This window comes from Oculina patagonica, chromosome 13 (assembly GCF_052425735.1).
Source record: "Oculina patagonica isolate OP01 chromosome 13, crgOcupat, whole genome shotgun sequence".
NCBI classification, from domain to species: domain Eukaryota; kingdom Metazoa; phylum Cnidaria; class Anthozoa; order Scleractinia; family Oculinidae; genus Oculina; species Oculina patagonica.
In genome coordinates, this window is record NC_135770.1 from 27,551,812 (window position 1) to 27,570,090 (window position 18,279).

Sequence of the window (18,279 nt, forward strand, 5' to 3'; positions counted from 1 at the left end):
TCTCGACTCTTGAAAGATTTTTTAAAAAACAAAAATGTAGGGTTATTAAGAGTCAAACAGAGAAACTTCATGCCAGATTTTAACTGAAAGGTGCAATATTCGAGCCGTAGAATTATTTAATGGCATTTATTTAATTTTTACAGAGCAATGTATGGGCACGTTGAACACAATTGCTAATATCTCGGCACTCGAAACATTTTCATCCAAAACAAAAATGTAGGGTTATAAAGAGTCATACAGAGATCCTTCATGCCAAATTTAAGACTGAAAGGTGCAATATTCGAGCCGTAGAATTATTTAATGGCATTTATTTAATTTTTACAGAGCAATGTATGGGCACGTTGAACACAATTGCTAATTTCTCGGCACTCGAAAAATTTTCATCCAAAACAAAAAGGTAGGGTTATAAAGAGTCATATAGAGATACTTCATGCCAAATTTTAGACCGAAAGGTGTAATATTCGAGCCGTAGAATTATTTAATCGACTTAATTATTTACGATATTTATTTATTTATATATCTTGTTTGTGTAATTATGTATTCTATTTTTTGCAACTACTTAGCATATTGCCTCAGTGCTCTGGTCAATAGCCTAATAAGTTCTGTGATAGGAAAAAAAAAAGAAGCAGGGTCTCATTTACAGTTGCATTTTTTTAGGGGTCAAAAAAAAAACTTGAGCCATGCCCAGATTAGGGGAGCAGGGATAGCGCAGTGGCGAGAGCACTCGCTTCCCACCAATGTGGCCCAGGTTCGATTTCCGGACCCGGCATCATAAGTGGGTTGAGTTTGTTGTTGGTTCTCGTCCTTGCTCCGAGGGTTTATCTCCGAGTTCTTTAGTTTGCCTCCCTCAACAAAAACCAATGCTTCTAAATTCCAATTCCATCGGGAATCTGAGGGCCACAGGTTTGTCAGTTGAAAGACTGTTATGTGCAACCCTCGTAAAACAAAGTTGATTTATTTAGTTATTTATTTTATTTGTGGGTTTTATGGGTTCTTCTTAAAAGTTTTGACAAGCATTCCTGCCCTTCATATGGGAATCCCCAGTGGGCCCAGAGGCAGGTCAAAACAACCACCAACACTCCTCCCCCTTTTAGGGTGGTGCATACCTGTAAAGCTTAAATAGGACACCCCTCCTGGTTCTAAGTGGTTAGTCCTCAGACTTGAGATCTGGCCTCCAGGAGCCTCTGGCCTTTTTGGTCTCTTGACCCTTTTGTTCTAATCCAAGTGTCAATGGGAAGTGACAGGATCTTTGTGACAAAAATGCAGGGTCGATTAATTAGCTAAGGACAAGCATCCTATCCCGTGAGTAGGGGTAGCAATACTCTTAGTAGCTTTGTGCTATAGAAAGGTAAGCCTCGATCCAAGCAGTGCCTCACTCCACCTGGGTGGAGAGAGGCACTATGAGAGATTGAGAGTCAAGTGTCTTGCCCAAGAACACAACACAATGACCCCAGCCAGGGCTGGAACTCGTACCGTTCAACCTGGAATCCAGCACGCCATAGAAAACTGAGTTAATTGGTGAACTTTTTTGTATTCCTCACTGATTTTTTAGGTGAAGTATTCAGAAGAAGAGGGCATCTCATCTGACAACTCCTCAAGGTTACTGATGTTCTATGGTCTAACCTCATTCTTTGCAAGATTATTAGCAGGACGCTTGTGCGATCTAAAATACATCAACCCTCGCTTTGTCTTTCAAATTGGTAGCTTCATTGCAGCTATATCTATCATATTTCTCCCTTTGGCACGCAGTTATAGTTATTTCCTTGTATGCAGCATGTTTTTTGGTGTAGGAGCCGGTACCAGCGTCACCACAAGCAACCTGATATTTTTGACTTGCGTGGATAAGCAAAGGAGAGCGTCAGCCTTTGGGTTGGCGAGCTGTTTGGGTTCTTTGTCCATACTTACATCTCCTCCTTTGGCCGGTAAGTTCATTCGTCTACTGCTCACGAAAACGTACGTCTTCCATTCCCTGTTAGTCGATACCAGGGCTCCTCCAGAGCTCCATGACGTCCAATAACGGGAGTCTGCGCTCTGCGCAAACAATTTCTGGTTTCTTGCTCCACAGCAAAAGAATAAGGGCCCACAGCAGAATGTTTAGGCCCGGGACGCCCCACCCCACCCCACCCCACCCCCCCCCCCCCACCGCTCGTTACCCCTTTTTCGACCCTAGAAATGTACCATCGCGTTTTCTACCAACTGACATTCTGGTTTTCTGGAAATAACGTCAGGGCTAGGCCAGCTTAAGGAATTTAATCTATTCTAAGCGTTTAAATAAATTAGCTTTTAGGCATCATTTTGGGGTATGTTATCCACCTGGGCCGGGTTGTTCAAAGCACGATTAAGCTAATCCACGATTAGTGTGAATTTTGATTTCAGTTTTTTAACTTCTCAGTGAGGTTTTCTGTTTCTATTTTTTCTGTCCTCCATTTTTGAGGTTAACTAATCTCAAACTATACAAAACATAAGCAATAAAAACAATTTTATACACGAGAAATTGAACCCTTGATAAACTTTTAATCCTGGGTTAGTGTGAATCGGCTTTCGAACAACCCGGCCCTGTACTTATACCAGGAATAATAACAGCAGGCTTTTTTGAGAGAAGGTGGGGAGGGGGGGGGGAGGCCTGATGCTCAGATTACACATAGTTAGTAGAGGAGACTACTATGGATTACACAGTGGGTTTTCTAGGTTAGTTCATCGATTAGCGACTACGTTTATCCTTTTAAACAATGTACCAGGCAGAAAACTGCACTTTTTTTAACCCATTGGCTCCCGTGCCGGCCAAAACCGGCCATGGCGAACGTTGCTCTTTGTTGCACTTGTGACGTCATCATCTTTGACCAAAAAAAAGGCATCACTTATACTCAATCGCTGAAGGAAGGAGAGGTCTTTCCAACGATGCCCAAATTAAAGTGATTGGGTCTATTGTGCTTGGCAAGCCCCAAAAATGCAGAAATTTAAGTGAAAAATTCAAGGAGAATATGCCTCAACCACCCTTGACCAACCTCGTTCCCAGGGCTTTTTCCTTGGTGATTTGGAACCGTTCCAAATTACCAAGGGAAAAGCCCTGGGAACGAGGTTGACCCTTGACTCCTCAATGGCGAATATTTCTTGTTTGGATGGCGCTTTCGCGGAAATTCCTGAAGTGTAAGCAGGCCCAGTGGAAGGCCAACAACTGCAGAACAAAATGAGAAAAAAAGAAAAAGGAAAGGCGAGAAAAAAAAAACGAAAAGCCAATCTCCAAACTTTCGCACATGCCCGAGCAAAAGTGTCATAAAATGTGATGCCAGTGGAAAGAAAGCCATGCCTTTATGTTGAAAGTGGTGTTTTGAGTATAGGTTGCAGTTTAATTTGCTCAGTACTGACCCCAAAATGTCCAAAAAACGTGGGTTTTTTTTTTTTCAAAAATCTCTGGAAGTCAATGGGTTGATGTTCTTGGATTTAATGCATGCCTCTTAACTTAAAAGCTACCTTTTAAATACAAAGTTAGTTTCCTTTTTCTGTCTGGAGCTTGCTTCTTCTCCAACAACCATGCAAGTCACCTATGCGTGCTGGACAGTTCTGCATTCAGTCGGTGGTTGTAGTTCTTTATTTGCTGTGACTGGTTTAAGTAAAAATGTGATGGTACTTCTGTTAGTAGGGTGTAGCATAAGGACAATTACTTTAAAGTACCATCCAAACCCACTTAACGGACATCAGCAAAACAGAGATATCTCAGTGTTGTTTGGTCCTTAGCGCATACATTTTCTTTTAAATCAACCACCCTTATACAGACACCTCGCTACAGGGCGACCACTGGGAAGAACACAAACCATTATTTAGTCATTGCTCTGAGTTAACGTTTTGATTGGCCAATTTTCTCAGTCAAGTTTCCAAGTTCAAGTAGTTGCACTGTATTAAAGTACCTTTATTCTTTTGCCTCTTTTACTTTACCTTCAGTGTCCGTACAAATGGAGCTCGATTGCATTTAGGGACCGAGGGGGGGGGGGGGGGGGGCAGGGGGGGGGATGGCGGGGGGGTGAGGGCAAGACGGCCCAACGCGAGGCGAAGGGGGAGGCCCCCGGACCCCCACGCCGCCCCCGAGACGAGTAGGGGGCGGGCGACGCGACCGGGCGCACGAAGGGGGGGGGGGGGGGGGGGCGAGGGGGGCCGGAAACGAGAGAGGGGGAAAAACAGTGACACACAAACCCCCCACCCCAAAAAAATGAACGGTCCCTTATTTTATTCACGTTCTCTCGTCCTCAGTGATTTAATCCAATCAAAAGTCAACTGGAAGCTGCCCTTGGCTTCCAATTGGATGATGACTGTACGATAGAATATGAATTAATTAAAAAAGTGGTCACACTTGGACTTCTTGCTGTAACCCCCCCCCCCCCCCCTTTTAACCCAGATTAATCAAATAGTAATTATGAAATCTGTTTCTCCTCAAAGGTTTTCTCGCCGATGAACTAGAGTCTTATGCGCCCTCGTTCTTCTTGGCCGGCAGTACTCTGCTCCTCTGTGCTGTTCTTCCATTTGTACTCCTTTGTGTTAAAGTGAACAGAAATGATGAAAGTGATCAACAGGAGATGATAGCTGTGGAAAACGTTGGGCAAATTCAGTATTTGTCTTCATGCTAGCACCGTAGGAACTCAGAAATGTTAGTTCCGCAGGAGAAAGGAAAGCCGCGGAAACAAAAAGTTTGACAAGGACTAATTGACAACAACTGTTACATTGCTGGAATTTTAACTAGCGTGAATTTTGTATTGGGAATAAAAATCAGTCAGGCAACCAATTAATCAATCAATCAATCGATCGATCAATCAATCAATCAATCAATCAATCACCTTATTCGTGTCAAGGTATTTAGCACTGACAGACATCAATACATATTATAGGGAGTTTGGTTACAGTAAAATGACTGAAAAACGGGGGGGACCATTACCCGGGTTCCGTCTTTTGGGGTTGTCCGTCTTTTAGGGGGGTCCATTAAAAAAGGGGGGGTATAACGCAAGGCAAACGTAAGGTTAGCCATTTTTATTTATTATTATCCTTTTCCGCACATAGTATTTGGAGCAAATTTTGAAGCATTCTCAAAGTAACGTGATCGCCAGCAGCATAATGTTACGTAGATCGTAAATTTTTTTATGCTTGTCACACAACGACATTTGGTAACGTGATGTCTGTCTCGGTCATTATCAGTATTGTACTTTAGTTTCTGCCAGTAAACAAAGACAACTGAAACCTCTGCGGAAAGAGAGTTGCCTGCTTGCAATGTTTCCCTGTTTGCCTCAAAATGATCCAAATCGCCCGCGACGTCGGCAAGATAGTGGCTGGTCTCATCTCGTTTGTGCTTGCGCTACTTTGTGTCAGGCCATAAACATGGGAGTCCTTATGAGCTTTGGAGTTCTTTTTCCAGTGATCATAAAACGGTTTAACTCAAGCAGGCAAGAAACAGGTATATATTTCATATTGAATTTCCTTTAGGCTGGTTTACACTGGCGACAGGGTCGACATCGTAGTCGTAGGAGCGTTTACGACGAAGTAAAAATCGAAAATCGGAGTCGTAAGCGGAGGCAGACTCGACGCGCACATGATCGAAGTGGTTTGAATCGGAACGTTGCCATTTTCTTCCGATTCCGCTCATAATGATATGACATTGTTTCTAATGATCCAGAGAAAACTAGATTGTCTGAGTAGCCAGAAGAAGCAGAAAAACAATCCAGTACAGTGCTCACGCCTTCGTATGTAGAAGGATTCAGATTTTGCATAATAAATTTTAATTTGTTTGTTTCAGTGGCGGAAGTCACGCTTCAATTTTTAACAAAAAAAGAATTAAGGAAATGTGTCCCAATTCAACAAAAGAGATCGCATACGCTTATCGTTAAATAGGGTTGGTAAATCACTTCGAGTTTTGCTACCATTGAGTCCTCAAAAATGATTCAACTTTTCTATTTTATTTATGAATTAATGTTACGCATCAACGTTACAATAACTCAATAAATGCTCCAGTTGTCTGAAATTTCAAAGCTTGAAACAAACCCATAATTTTGGAACCTTGAAACTAACTCGTTCTATTTGCGTGTCTTTCGAACGGTGCACAGCTTTAAAAGTATTGCCACATCGCAAAGAAGCATGATCGCTCGAGGAGTTCGGTATTCAATCCAGCGTTTTAAAAAACCTGGGCCCTCAAGGGGGCTTAGTCACGTAATTTTATTCAAGTTTATCTCAGTCTGTATGTAAATGACACTTTGAAGCTTGACTCTAAATGATATTTTGAAGCTCAAATCATTCTTGTTTGTTGATGCTGATGTGATTTGGGCAATAAAGGACTGTTGCTCTGCCAATTTGAAGATTAAAATTCATGATTAACGAATTATAGCATGATAAATTTTGCAAATTTTACATTACCTCAATTTTGCATTTAATTACCTTAAGTACCGTAACCAGTAGACCATGCCCACCAAGTCTCGGTGTTGGATTTTCAAACAAGGGACTCGGCGTCTCGCCTAGTACGCTCGGATTTTATCATTTGTGACCCGTTTGAGAGAACAGTTCAGCCGAAATGCTTCGCGTTAAATTGATCAGTAAAAAAAGCGAAATGCTTCGCAAACAAAGGTCTCCTTGAAGGAAAGACGTCATATTCTCCAGGCGTATCACACGTTTGACAACGACATGGGCGTTTTTGACCTAAGTGCAAACTGTTATCTTTTCTTTTCTCTCAAAATAGGGGGTAAAATGTATTACAGCATTGTTGATCACTTTTTGTTTCTCTTTGTAGCCTGGATAGGTTCCCTGGCCTCATCTCTTAGCTTCTTTGCTAGTCCTGTGGCTGGTCGTATTATAGAGAAGTTTAGCTGCCGTTTTGTCACCATGATTGGAGCTGTGATTTCTGCGATGGGACTTGTTTTATCATCATTTGCTGACCGCACCATCGTTTACTATTTCGCATACGGCGTGCTGGTCGGGTTTGGTGCATGCTGCGTTCGGACATCAAGTTTCCTTGTGGTTGCAAAATATTTTCATAAAAGACGACCATTTGCCACGGGGATACTAACATCTGGTGCTGGCCTGGGTTTGTTTGTATTAGCACCAATCACTCGAGTTTTGTTGGACAATTTTGGTTTAGACAGCACTTTAAGATTCCTGGCAGGAATTGTGTTTTTGAGTGGGATTTCAGCACTGGCGTATGATCCAAATGTGGAGGAAAATGATCATCATGGCTCAACCTCACAGTTGGAAGAAGAGGATTCTCGTGAAAGAGGAAAAGCCAGGATAGTGGACTGTTCTGTGTGGACAGTCCCGACATTCACCGTCTTTGCTTTCTGTCTTGTGATGGAGCAGTTTGGAAAGTCTATCACTAGTATTCACTTAGTAAGTAACCTTAGTGCTTGATTCAGGGGAGTTTGAGTGAGTGTGTGTGAGGCTGTGTACGGTGTAGATCAGGTGGACCCTTTCTTGTTCCAGTAAGGTGGGGCCACATATTTTTAGCAAAAAAAGGACCCCATGTCATCAGTAGCGGATCCAGACCTTCAGATAAGTGGGGCCCCCGATCATACGGACCCTGCAATAAGAAGGGAACGCTCTCAAAAATAACTTTTCTCGACCCTACGGGCTTCTATATGGCCTAAAGTTGGGGGCCCGGGCCCCAGGGGCCCTCCCCTAGATCCGCCACTGGTCCTTTCCCATGAATTACCACTGACTGTAAAACCTAATACATTAATTGGTAAGTATTATTAGTGACATACGAGTTTTCTGAACAATGTGAAAAATCAGTATATCACTCTTTACTTCCTTCAGGTAGAAGAAAGATTAAAAATCATGGAAGACTGATATGCATGAAGATCTCATTGCAGATCTTTGAGGATATTTATCAAAATTCCCAAAGGATTTACAATCATCTTTGTGAATTCTCTCAATCCTTACCAAGACCCTCAAAAAGTGCGTCGAAGATCCGCTTATGAATTTCAAAGATTTTCACTTATTTTCTTTTTTCAAGGCCAGGATTCTTAAGATTATGAGGTAGCTGCAGTGATGCCTCAGTAGTCCTCAAGGATATTTGCTAAGATTTTTATCAATTTCTCTGTAAGATCCTCATTATCGTTTAAGTTCTTCTAAGATCTTTTAAGGATCCTTGAAAAAATTCTGACCTTTTCAGGATCTGACTCTAACCTGGGAATTCTGATAGCAGTCGACATCTGGTCCATACCTTTAATGGTCTCTGGACCCTTCTATATCCCCCGAAGGGCACAAATGGGCACTGGCGCATTGTAGGCAATGGCGTGATGATGATGATTAACTGCCCTGGACAATCATCCTATCCTGGGGAGGGGAGGGTGATAGCATTACTCTTCGTAGCTTCGTGCTACAGAAACCAGAGTTAATAGAACAGGCGAGGGGGGGAGGGACGGCCCGGCAGGCACGACACAAGGGCCCCCGCCCCAGCAGAATGGTCATTGCTATGCTGTTTTGTATTCTTTCTAGGTGAAGTATTCAGAAGAACAGGGCATCTCATCTGAAAACTCCTCAAGGTTACTGATGTTCTTTGGTCTTGCCTCATGCTTTGCAAGGTTATTATCAGGACGTGTATGCGATCTCAAACATATCAACCCTCGCTTTGTTTTTCAAGTTGGTAGCTTCACTGCAGCTTTATCTACCATTTTGCTCCCTTTGGCACGTAGTTATAGTCATTTCCTTGTATGCAGCGTGTTTTTTGGTCTGGGAGGTGGTACCACCATCACCACAGGCAACCTGATATTTTTGACTTGCGTGGATAAGCGAAGGAGAGCATCAGCCTTTGGCCTGGCGAGTTTTTTGGGTTCTTTTTCCATACTTTCATCTGCCCCTTTGGCCGGTAAGTTTGTTCAAGTTAACTGCTCATAATATAAGAACCTCTTCCAGTCCCCGTTAGTAGATTTCAGGGGGGGGGAAAAGCGGGCGCTCATCGGAAGCGCGAAGCGCCGATCGTCTCGCGAGCCTCGCGCGCCCGCAGTAGTACCTTTTAGCGTCTCTCACCAGTCTCACTCACAGCTTTGACATTGGCTCCAGACTTCTCGCTCTCGGTCGAAGACCGAGCGCGTTCGCAAAAGATACGACTGTTTTGCAGTCTAGGACCGCCTCCTCCCCCCTTACCCCTTTTTGGATCCTGCATGGCATCGTCACGTTGCCCAGTTTACCTTTACCTTTTTTTGCGTTTTTTACTTAAAGTGTCTGTACCAATTAGTTAGATGAGTTAGATCGAATAAGTTCCCCCTTGATGGCTTCTTGCCTATCTTTCTAAACATTTGACTTATACTCCAGTCAAAAATTATTGGATTGTTTTCGACCCGTGCAATGTTCCATGTTTTAAGAAAAGTTGACACATTTCCGAGGATGTATCTTTAGCCCCCGTTTTAATCTAGATTAATCGAATAATAATTACGAAATGTGTTTTTCCTCAAAGGTTTTCTCGCCGATGAATTAGAGTCTTATGCGCCCTCATTCTACTTGGCCGGCAGTACTCTGATCCTCTGTGCTGTTCTTCCATTTGTACTCCTTTGTGTTAAAGTGAACAGAAATGATGAAAGTGATCAACAGGAGATGATAGCTGTGGAAAATGTTGGACAAATTCAGTATTTGTCTTCATGCTAGCACCGAGGAACTCAGAAATGTTAGTTCAGCAGAAGGATGGAAAGCCACGGAACCCAAAGAGTAATAACTAAAAGTGGCTATAAGCCACTAAACTCGGAAAAGTTATTATGAAACAAGAATCGAAAACAACAAACTGACAAATAAAGGTTTGCTAATACAAATGATGTTATACTTTTCAAACTTCTGTTTACTTCACTTTGATTGTCATCAAATACTGATCGAGAGCAGACCGAAAGGCCAAGAGATAGAATTCCCATCTGTTGCAAATTGATTTCTTTCTTTTTATTTTTCCTTTTTGTTATTTGAAGGTAACGAAAAATAATTATAATAATAATATCATTGGCTATAAGTCGAGCGATTTTTTTTTTCACCAAATCGTACTGAAATAAATTCATCTTTAGCAGTGTTTTGGGTTAGTTTTTTTCTAACTGGTTCTAAAAAACCAAAGGTTTACGGTCTCGGCTTATAGCTGAATAAATATCATAATATTATTTCAAGAAAACTGACATTAATACAATATTTCGGTTGGTGACTAAGCATGTTAATTTTATGTAATTTAACAAGAAATCTAGGTATCAGAGAAAAGGTCTAATTCTCTAGAGGCCTTAAAACACTTGCACGCATTGCGTGCATATGTCTAACAGGAAACGAGTGAAGGAGTGATGGAGTGAAGGAGTGAAGGAGTGAATTCACTTCGCCCACTACAACTCTTTTCCGAGTTAAAAACGACTAAGGCATTGTCCATCGGTTAACCCGGGTAAATTTGAAAACGGAGAAATTTGAAAACGCCGTATAAAGTGTTTTTTTGTCCACATTAACCCGGTAAATTTGAAAATGGAAAAATTTGAAATGTCGGTGACCGAAAACGCCGTTTCAGTGTAGACGGTTGGCCTATCCGGTTAAAAAAAGATGCGCTTTCAAATTTAGTGTGGACAAGGCCAAAGACAACAACCCTTTTTCTTCCATAACATAGTGACATTATTGGACTTGAACTAACTTGACTTCCGTATAAGGAATAAAAAAATAAAAACATTTTGAGGGCCAACCCCTTTGGTTTTTTTAAACAGGCAAAATTCACTGAAGTCGATCACTGATCTCTTTTTCCAGTTGATCTCACCGATACTCCAGTACTGGTCATCACTCGGTCGTCTCTCATCGAGTGAAAGCGGCACATTAAACAATACAGTCAACTCTCTCTAAAACGGACACCGTCGGGTCGACCGACCCCAACTGTCCGCCTTAGAGAGGTGTCCGCCTTATAGAGAGTCGAGGTAACGTGACACCAGAAATTTTGAGATGATAAAACTCAACGGCTTTGCACAACGAATACACAACTGAATTAAGTCGCTTACTTTAGCAAAAACTATAAAGTGGAACAAAAATAATATCAAAAAGGTCGACTCGTTTGCTCATTACAAACGGTAATACTGTAAGTAGAAAACTACCTCTTTGATGCCCATACACTTACGCAGAGAGGTTATACGTTAAAGCGGATTGTTTTTGGTAAGTTTGGTATTCTAAAGGCGCTGACTTACTTTGCTATATGTCGATACCAAGTTTTGAAGTATTATTCACTAAAAAAATAACTTTTTGTGCGAGTCCGTTGGCGGTTTAAAAGTGTCCGTTGTCCGTCTTAGAGAGGTGTCCGTCTTACCGAGAGTTTTGATACAGTAAAATGACTGAAAAACGGTAGGGACCATCACCAGGTGTCCGTCTTATGGAGGTGTCCGTCTTATAGAGGTGTCCGTTAAGAGAGAGTTGACTGTAATGCATCTATCAATGGTTTGCCCCAGGATAGGGGGTACGGGCAACCCAAGGGAAATTTGACATTTTCAGATTTTCAAATGTCAATTTCACCACCTTTGGATCCCCATTGAGAGTCAATTTCCCACCCTTGGCCAGGCCCTCTCCACTTTCTCATAGGGACTGAGTAAAATTTTTCACCGAGGGGACTTTTATGGATGTCAAAATCCCTACCCAAGCAGAAGTACGCTATAAGTCAAACCATTTCAAAAAGGCTTAATGTAGTTTTTTTGCCATAGGGTGGTGGTTTTGAAAATGAAAATTATCTAGGAGGCCAATCTTCGAGTTTTGTCAAAATACACCATAACGATCAAATATGACCAAATTTGGGTTTTCAACAGGTTACTTACTAGAAACAAAGGTTATTTTTTCGTAATCGTGCCATTCGCAAAGTTCTTTTTTTGTTTAAGAAAAAAATGCAGGTTGCTATAGAAATTTTTACGCATAAAGTAACAAATTTGCGTACGTTAAATGCACTAAAATTATACCACACGGAAACTCGCGTTAATAAAACGCGTGTAAACATACTTTTTCGAAAATTCGCCCTTTGAATTTATAACGCATAAATTTTGTTCGCGTTATATTCCTTTAATAAGGTAGTTATTCATTTTGTAGTTCTTAATATTCACCTCTGAAAATTATGCTTAAAAAGTTATTTGCCTCAGGCTCAGTAAACATTGGTGAATATTTACCTCGACTTCGATTCGGTAAATATTCACTTATACTAATACTGTAGTACAGTAGTTTCCACTGTTCTGTACGCGGAAACAACAGAAATCTCTCAAGAGGGAAGAGTTATTTGCTAGCAATGTTACCCTGTTTGCCTCAAAATGATCCCAATCGCCCTCGACGTCGGCAAGATAGTGGCTGGTCTTATCTCGTTTGTGTTTGCGCTACTTTGTGTCAGACCATCAACATGGGAGTCGTAAATAGCTTTGGAGTTCTTTTTCCAGTGATCATAAAACGGTTTAACTCAAGCAGGCAAGAAACAGGTATTTATTCCATATTAAATTTCCTTGGCGAGAGCATTAAAAGGCAACTCAGTAAGGGCCGCTTAATAGTCCACAATACTGCCCGCGTTGTTTAGAAGTTTGCACTACTGATCTATGGCTGCCGATATATTTTGGTGATTAAAAAAGGCTGGAATTTATGTAAAAAAAACTCCTGTACTGAAACTGTTGTACATGCCACAATGTGGTGTATAGATGATTTGGTGGTGTTTCAATAGATCTGAGGGTCTCAATGGGGTTAACCGTTGGCCGTAAAACGGCCAAAAATTTAGCCGTTACCGTGGCGTAAAAATTAGAAAATTCTAACCGTTAGCCGTGAAATATATATGCTAACCGTAAAAAATCGGTCAGTAATTTTTAAATAAAACAGACTAGATCACCTCATCATCCCAAAATGGTCCTGAGACCTAAAATGTGTTTTCCAATAATGGAAATTAATTTATAACTTTAAAAACAATGTAAATTAATTTTTTAACCTCTGTTAACCGAAATGGAAAGTAATTAACCGTTAGCCGTAAAAAACCCAAAATTTTAACCGTTTACCGTAAAATCCACCACCCCATTTTGAGACCCTCAGATCTGCGGAGGTCGGGGGGGGGGGGGGGAGGGGGGAGGAGAGTGGAAGAGGAAATGGCGCAAAGACAGACAGTAATGTGATGTTGGTTCTCTAGACAATTTTCCTTTATCTATATGAAAATTATTCATTCATTTCTCCGATGATTTTAAGATTTAAAAGAAATAACTCTCAAAGGTTACATCACATGGTCTGAAATGGGACTGACAGACAAACGAAGCTAAAAAGGACGTCTATTTCGCATCCTTCGCCGCTTCATAAATGTGGAATGGTATATTGGAGACTTTGCGAGAACGATATCTTTTCCGAGAGCACGAGATTTCTTAGGCTTGAAAAAGAATTTAAAACTCTGAGAAGGTGTCCCAGATAAATTCGAGGTTACAAGACCACTGAATACTTTGAGATTTGCATTTTTTGAAAGACAATTCACCACCCCTTTCACGCATGCTCGTCTCGGTGACTAGTTGCCGCTTTAATTTGCCGGGCCTGATCTGGCCCGGTTACTAAGATACTCCTATTTCCTTTGTAAAAATTTTGGGAGGAAAATTTTCCCGTATGAATGCTCCAGCCCAGGTAACCGTGATGAAACTTTTTTTTGCCAACATAGCTTCGTTTTCACAACAGGGCAGTCAAAATTAAATAATTTCCACTTCAGAAGGATGCGAATCAGCCATAAGTGAAGTTAGACGGAGTCGACAAAGCTACGACAGTCAAGAACAACACTCGTGCCGGCAAACTTTTGAAATGAAAGGCAACTCAGATTAATTAATCATACGCCTATAAAATTAGTGACTGCGGTAAAACTAGTACATTGATAAAGTTCTATTAAAGAGGGTCATGCAGGGAGGGGGGGACCAAAGCCCAGTTGCCACCCTAATCTTCGTCCAAATCCCAGTTTTCCAGCCTGATTTTGGTTCAAATCACAATTTCTGTGAGGATTACTGTGTTGTTGCAGAAAAATACTTAATTTCGATGACCATGGTGCGCAAAACACTGGCACAAAACTCTCACAGTGCTTATTTCCACCCAGTACAAAATAGGTATTTGCAAACTGCTGGGGGTAACTTGACCATGACCAAATGCTGGGGACCTACCAGCAATGGTTAGCATATCATCAAGAGGGAGTAACAGTACTGTTAAAGGGACTATGTCAAGGATTTTACTAGATTTTTGAACCGCGAAAATTAATATTTGTGTCGCATGAAACCTAAAAATAATAGTCCATTTATGTTAAAAATGGTTCTATTAGAGCACTGAATCTGTTAACTGACATCTTTGGCTGCGGATGCCTCGGATGGAAACGGATTGCAATTTGAAAACGTTATGCAAACGTTTTTAAATTGTTTCCGCGCGTCTTCAAAAAAAATCGATATTTATAGCCGCAGCTTAATTTCCATCCGCAAATTAAGGTTATATCTTTCTTTAGATGTTCAAAGATAATGTTTCTTATGGGTTAAGTTGGCTACCACTTATTTCAAAACAGTTTTGACCAAAAAACTGTGAAATCCCCGTGACATAGTCCCTTTAGGATGATTATAAGTGGAAATGAGAACTAAACTCTGTGGGTTTAGGCCCTGTTTGGCTTGAGTGCAATAATGTATGCTGTTGTTGGTAACTCTTCTTTTCTTTGTAGCCTGGATAGGTGCTGTGACCATATCTCTAGTTTACTTCGCCAGCCCTGTGGCTGGTCGCATGACAGAGAAATTTAGCTGCCGTTTTGTCACCATGATTGGAGCTGTGTCATCTACTGTGGGACTTGTTTTAGCATCATTTGCTAATCGCATCATTATTTACTACTTCACATACGGTGCGCTGTTCGGGTTTGGAGCAAGCTGCGTTCGGACATCAAGTTTCCTTGTGGTTGCAAAATATTTTAATAAAAGGCGACCATTTGCCACAGGGATACTTACATCTGGTGCTGGCCTAGGTTTGTTTGTATTTGCACCAATTACTCGAGTCTTGTTGGACAATTTCGGTTTAGAAAACACTCTAAGATTCCTGGCAGGAGTTGTTTTTGTGAGTGGGATTTTAGCACTGGCGTTTGATCCTAATGTAGAGGAGGACGATCACCATGACTTAACCTCACTGTTGGAGGAAGAGGAATCTGATATAAGACAAAAAGCCAGGATAGTGGACTGTTCTGTGTGGACAGTCCCGACTTTCACTGTCTTTGCTTTCGCCTCTGTGATGGAACGCTTTGGAAATTCTGTCCCTACTATTCACTTGGTAAGTAATTTATAAACTATCTGCCACATCCAGGGGTTTTTAGGGAGGGGAGGGGGTGGAAAGCAAAAAGTAGACCCTTTCTTGTTCCAATTCGGTGGGCTCTCATGTTTTTTTCATGAAAATGGGACCCGGGCCCCCAAGAATTACCACTGATTGTAAATATCATAATGGTAGGTCAGTATGATTAGTTGCTCGATGGCCTTTTCGAACAACGTGGGTAAACAGCATATGTACTTTACATTGCCTTTAGGCCCACAAATCCCTTCAGGACCACGAAAACCTTCCTGGCTCTAGTGGCTAACATGTCCGACCTTTAGAGGCGGTGGACAACTGGTCCATACCATCAGCAGTCTCTGGCCTCTTGGTTTCTGGACCATTTTGTCTCCAAGTATAATATTATTAATGGGCACTTGCGAACTTTCTTAAGGGCGAGACACACTAGGGGACAAATCGCTGCAACATGTCGCGGGGACAAGTTGCTGCAACATGATGCCTCGTGTGACATGATGCATTTTTGTGAAAATCTTTGACGCAGCGATTGGAAGCAGTACACACGGAACGACTTGAAGCAGAGACCTGTCGCTGCGATTTGTCGCCTAGTGTGTCCCGGCCTTTAGGGTCATGGTGACAAAAATAAGGCTCCTAATACCTTCGTACTACAGAATCCGGAGTTACTTAGAATATGTTTTGTATTCCTTACTGTTTTTTTCTAGGTGAAATATTCAGAAGAACAGGACATCTCATCTGACAACTCCTCAAGATTGCTGATGTTTTATGGTCTTGCCTCGTGCTTTGGGAGATTTCTAGCAGGATGTGCATGCGATCTAAAACACATAAACCCTCTCTTTGTTTTTCAAGTCGGTAGCTTCACCGCAGCTTTTTCTACCATTTTGCTCCCTTTGGCACCCAGTTATAGTTATTTCCTGGTATGCGGCGTGTTTTCTGGTTTGGGATCTGGTACCGGCATGGCTTCAAGTAACCTGATATTTTTGACTTGCGTGGATAAGCAAAGAAGAGCCTCAGCATTTGGGATGGCGAGCTGTTTGTGTTCTTTTTGCATACTTTTGTCTCCTCCTTTGGCCGGTAAGTTTGTTCAAGTTTACTGCTAATCAGCAAGACTTCCAATCCCTGACAGTTGGTGCCGGGGCTGCTCCAGGTCTCCGAGACCTCCAGAAACGGGAGTCTGGGATATGCATCAAACATTTTTGCAGGGTTCCACGCATTGCAGCAGAGTAATATTAGGGCTCCAGGCTTCACAACAAAAAGTTTGTCAGGCTTGTCCGGATTGTGCTTATAAAATGCTGGAAAGTTGCTCACTGGAATGCCAAAAAGTTGCTAAAAAAAAAGTGCTCCAAAATCCAAAAAGTTGCTCGAAAGTTGCCCCCAAAACTCTAAAAAATGCCTTCAAACAAGAAAAAATACCCCAAATATATGCTAATTTCCCTTTGAAGGTACGGTTTTTAAGCAATTGCATGCAATTTAACTGCGACTGCAATATCTAAATAACATATCAAGGCCAAAAGTGCTTTCTTACACAAAGAACAATTGTATAAACACAGCAAGTACAAAAGAAGGTACAGATGGCCAAAAGTAACGAAGATTGACACGGATTGCGATATGGGTTTTTGAATACTGTGAATAGGCTGAATAGTCTTCAAAGTAAGTCTCGGTTGTTTGTAACTTCAAATTGTAATGTCTTGGAGAAATTCTTGGTTGAAATAAAGCCACGATTTTGTCATTTAGATTCGTAGAAGTAAAATTTCTTCGCAGATATTTATATAGCAAGTATTTGGCAAAATCTTGTAACATTCAGCAGTGACACAGTTCCTTTAAGCCCCCTTAATTTGCTGTGAAATACGTTTTTCCTCAAAGGTTTTCTCGCCGATGAATTTGAGTCCTATGCGCCCTCGTTCTACTTGGCCGGCAGTACTCTGCTCCTCTGTGCTGTTCTTCCATTTGTACTCCTCTGCGTTAAAGTGAACAGAAATGATGAAAGTGATGTGCGAAAGGAAGGAAAGCGAAAGCAACCAAAAGAGTGACAAAATTAAGACAACAACCAACCATAAATAGTCACACTGATAGAACTGGCGTGAGTTCCGTATTGGGAATAAATAAAAATAAAATTAATTAATTAATTAATTAAAGTGTCAAGATAGTTAGCAGTACTGTCCTAATTGACCTTTTCCATGCTGTTAATATTCTTTAAGGTTTGAGTGAAATTTAAAATCTCTAAAATTAGTGGTCGTTAACAATAATCTAAAGGTATAGTAAAATAAACATAAACTTGTTGAAAATGTCATCTTTAGAAGGTCAGTTGGCTATACACAAAGCGTGGAGGACTAAGTAAAATTCGGGACTACCAACCAGCGCACTTGTATGCAGGGTCTATTGGGAAATAATTTTATTAAGCAAGGCTAAACAGGTAACAGTGACTACCCTAATGGTCTAAAATAGCTACAAGGTAAAATAATGAAAACAGGGAAATAATTTGACTATAAAACATTGCGATAAAATAGAAAATGTCAAAACAATATAGGTTAAAAAGTTTTAAAATAAGCGACGACGTTTCGACGTTCTCTTAACATCATTATTAAGTCAAAAAATGAGTAAAATTATATAAAATTACATATATATTATAAAAGTAAAAGAAATTCCTAAGAGACACCAATGAAACATAAAAATATGCGATGATGATGTAATAAGGTATTTGCACCCAGTCGTGTAAAGAGTTTGGCGCGAATAGAGTCTTTCTGAGTATTTAGCTCAGGGTTCAAAAATTAAACAAGGCATCTCAAAAATTAAACAATCAATCTTTGATCTGCATTTTTTTCAAAACAGAGAATTGTTTCTCGTTAAATCAGCCTTCGATAGACCATAGTCCTCCAGTAGTGGAAAGAAAGCAGGCAAGTAACAGGAACCACAGGGAGCCCATAGTAGCGGCGTGTCTGTCTATATATATGTTCGAAATAGAAAGAAATGAAAGGGAATATTGGAAGGGTCTTATTATCGTAAACTCATTTCGAGTAATGTCTATTTTTAAACTCAAAATAAACGTAA

At 41.0% G+C, this 18,279-nt stretch overlaps 2 protein-coding genes across 2 annotated transcripts in view; both read left to right on the forward strand.

The window, feature by feature from the left end:
- LOC144636352 (monocarboxylate transporter 10-like) overlaps positions 1-4,991 on the forward strand; it is an 18,474-nt gene extending 13,483 nt beyond the window's left edge. Inside the window, exons 3-4 of the mRNA XM_078495540.1 lie at positions 1,553-1,922; positions 4,432-4,991. Of these exons, the coding sequence (XP_078351666.1) occupies positions 1,553-1,922; positions 4,432-4,619 (558 nt within the window). The 3' untranslated portion in view covers positions 4,620-4,991. The remainder of the gene's footprint in view (positions 1-1,552; positions 1,923-4,431) is intronic.
- Positions 4,989-18,279, forward strand: LOC144637092 (uncharacterized). Its single transcript, XM_078496251.1, has 8 exons — positions 4,989-5,437; positions 6,761-7,353; positions 8,464-8,833; positions 9,422-9,608; positions 12,154-12,404; positions 14,630-15,222; positions 15,936-16,305; positions 17,095-18,279. The coding sequence occupies exons 1-8, from the start codon at positions 5,254-5,256 to the stop codon at positions 17,259-17,261; spliced, it is 2,715 nt and encodes a 904-aa protein (XP_078352377.1). The 5' UTR covers positions 4,989-5,253; the 3' UTR covers positions 17,262-18,279.

Bases quoted from the DNA above. Each gene is read 5' to 3' on its own strand.
- LOC144637092 (XM_078496251.1), top strand. From the start codon at position 5,254: ATGTTTCCCTGTTTGCCTCAAAATGATCCAAATCGCCCGCGACGTCGG. The intron at 5,438-6,760 runs GTATATATTTCA...TTCTCTTTGTAG, and splicing joins CTCAAGCAGGCAAGAAACAG to CCTGGATAGGTTCCCTGGCC. The intron at 7,354-8,463 runs GTAAGTAACCTT...TATTCTTTCTAG, and splicing joins CTATCACTAGTATTCACTTA to GTGAAGTATTCAGAAGAACA.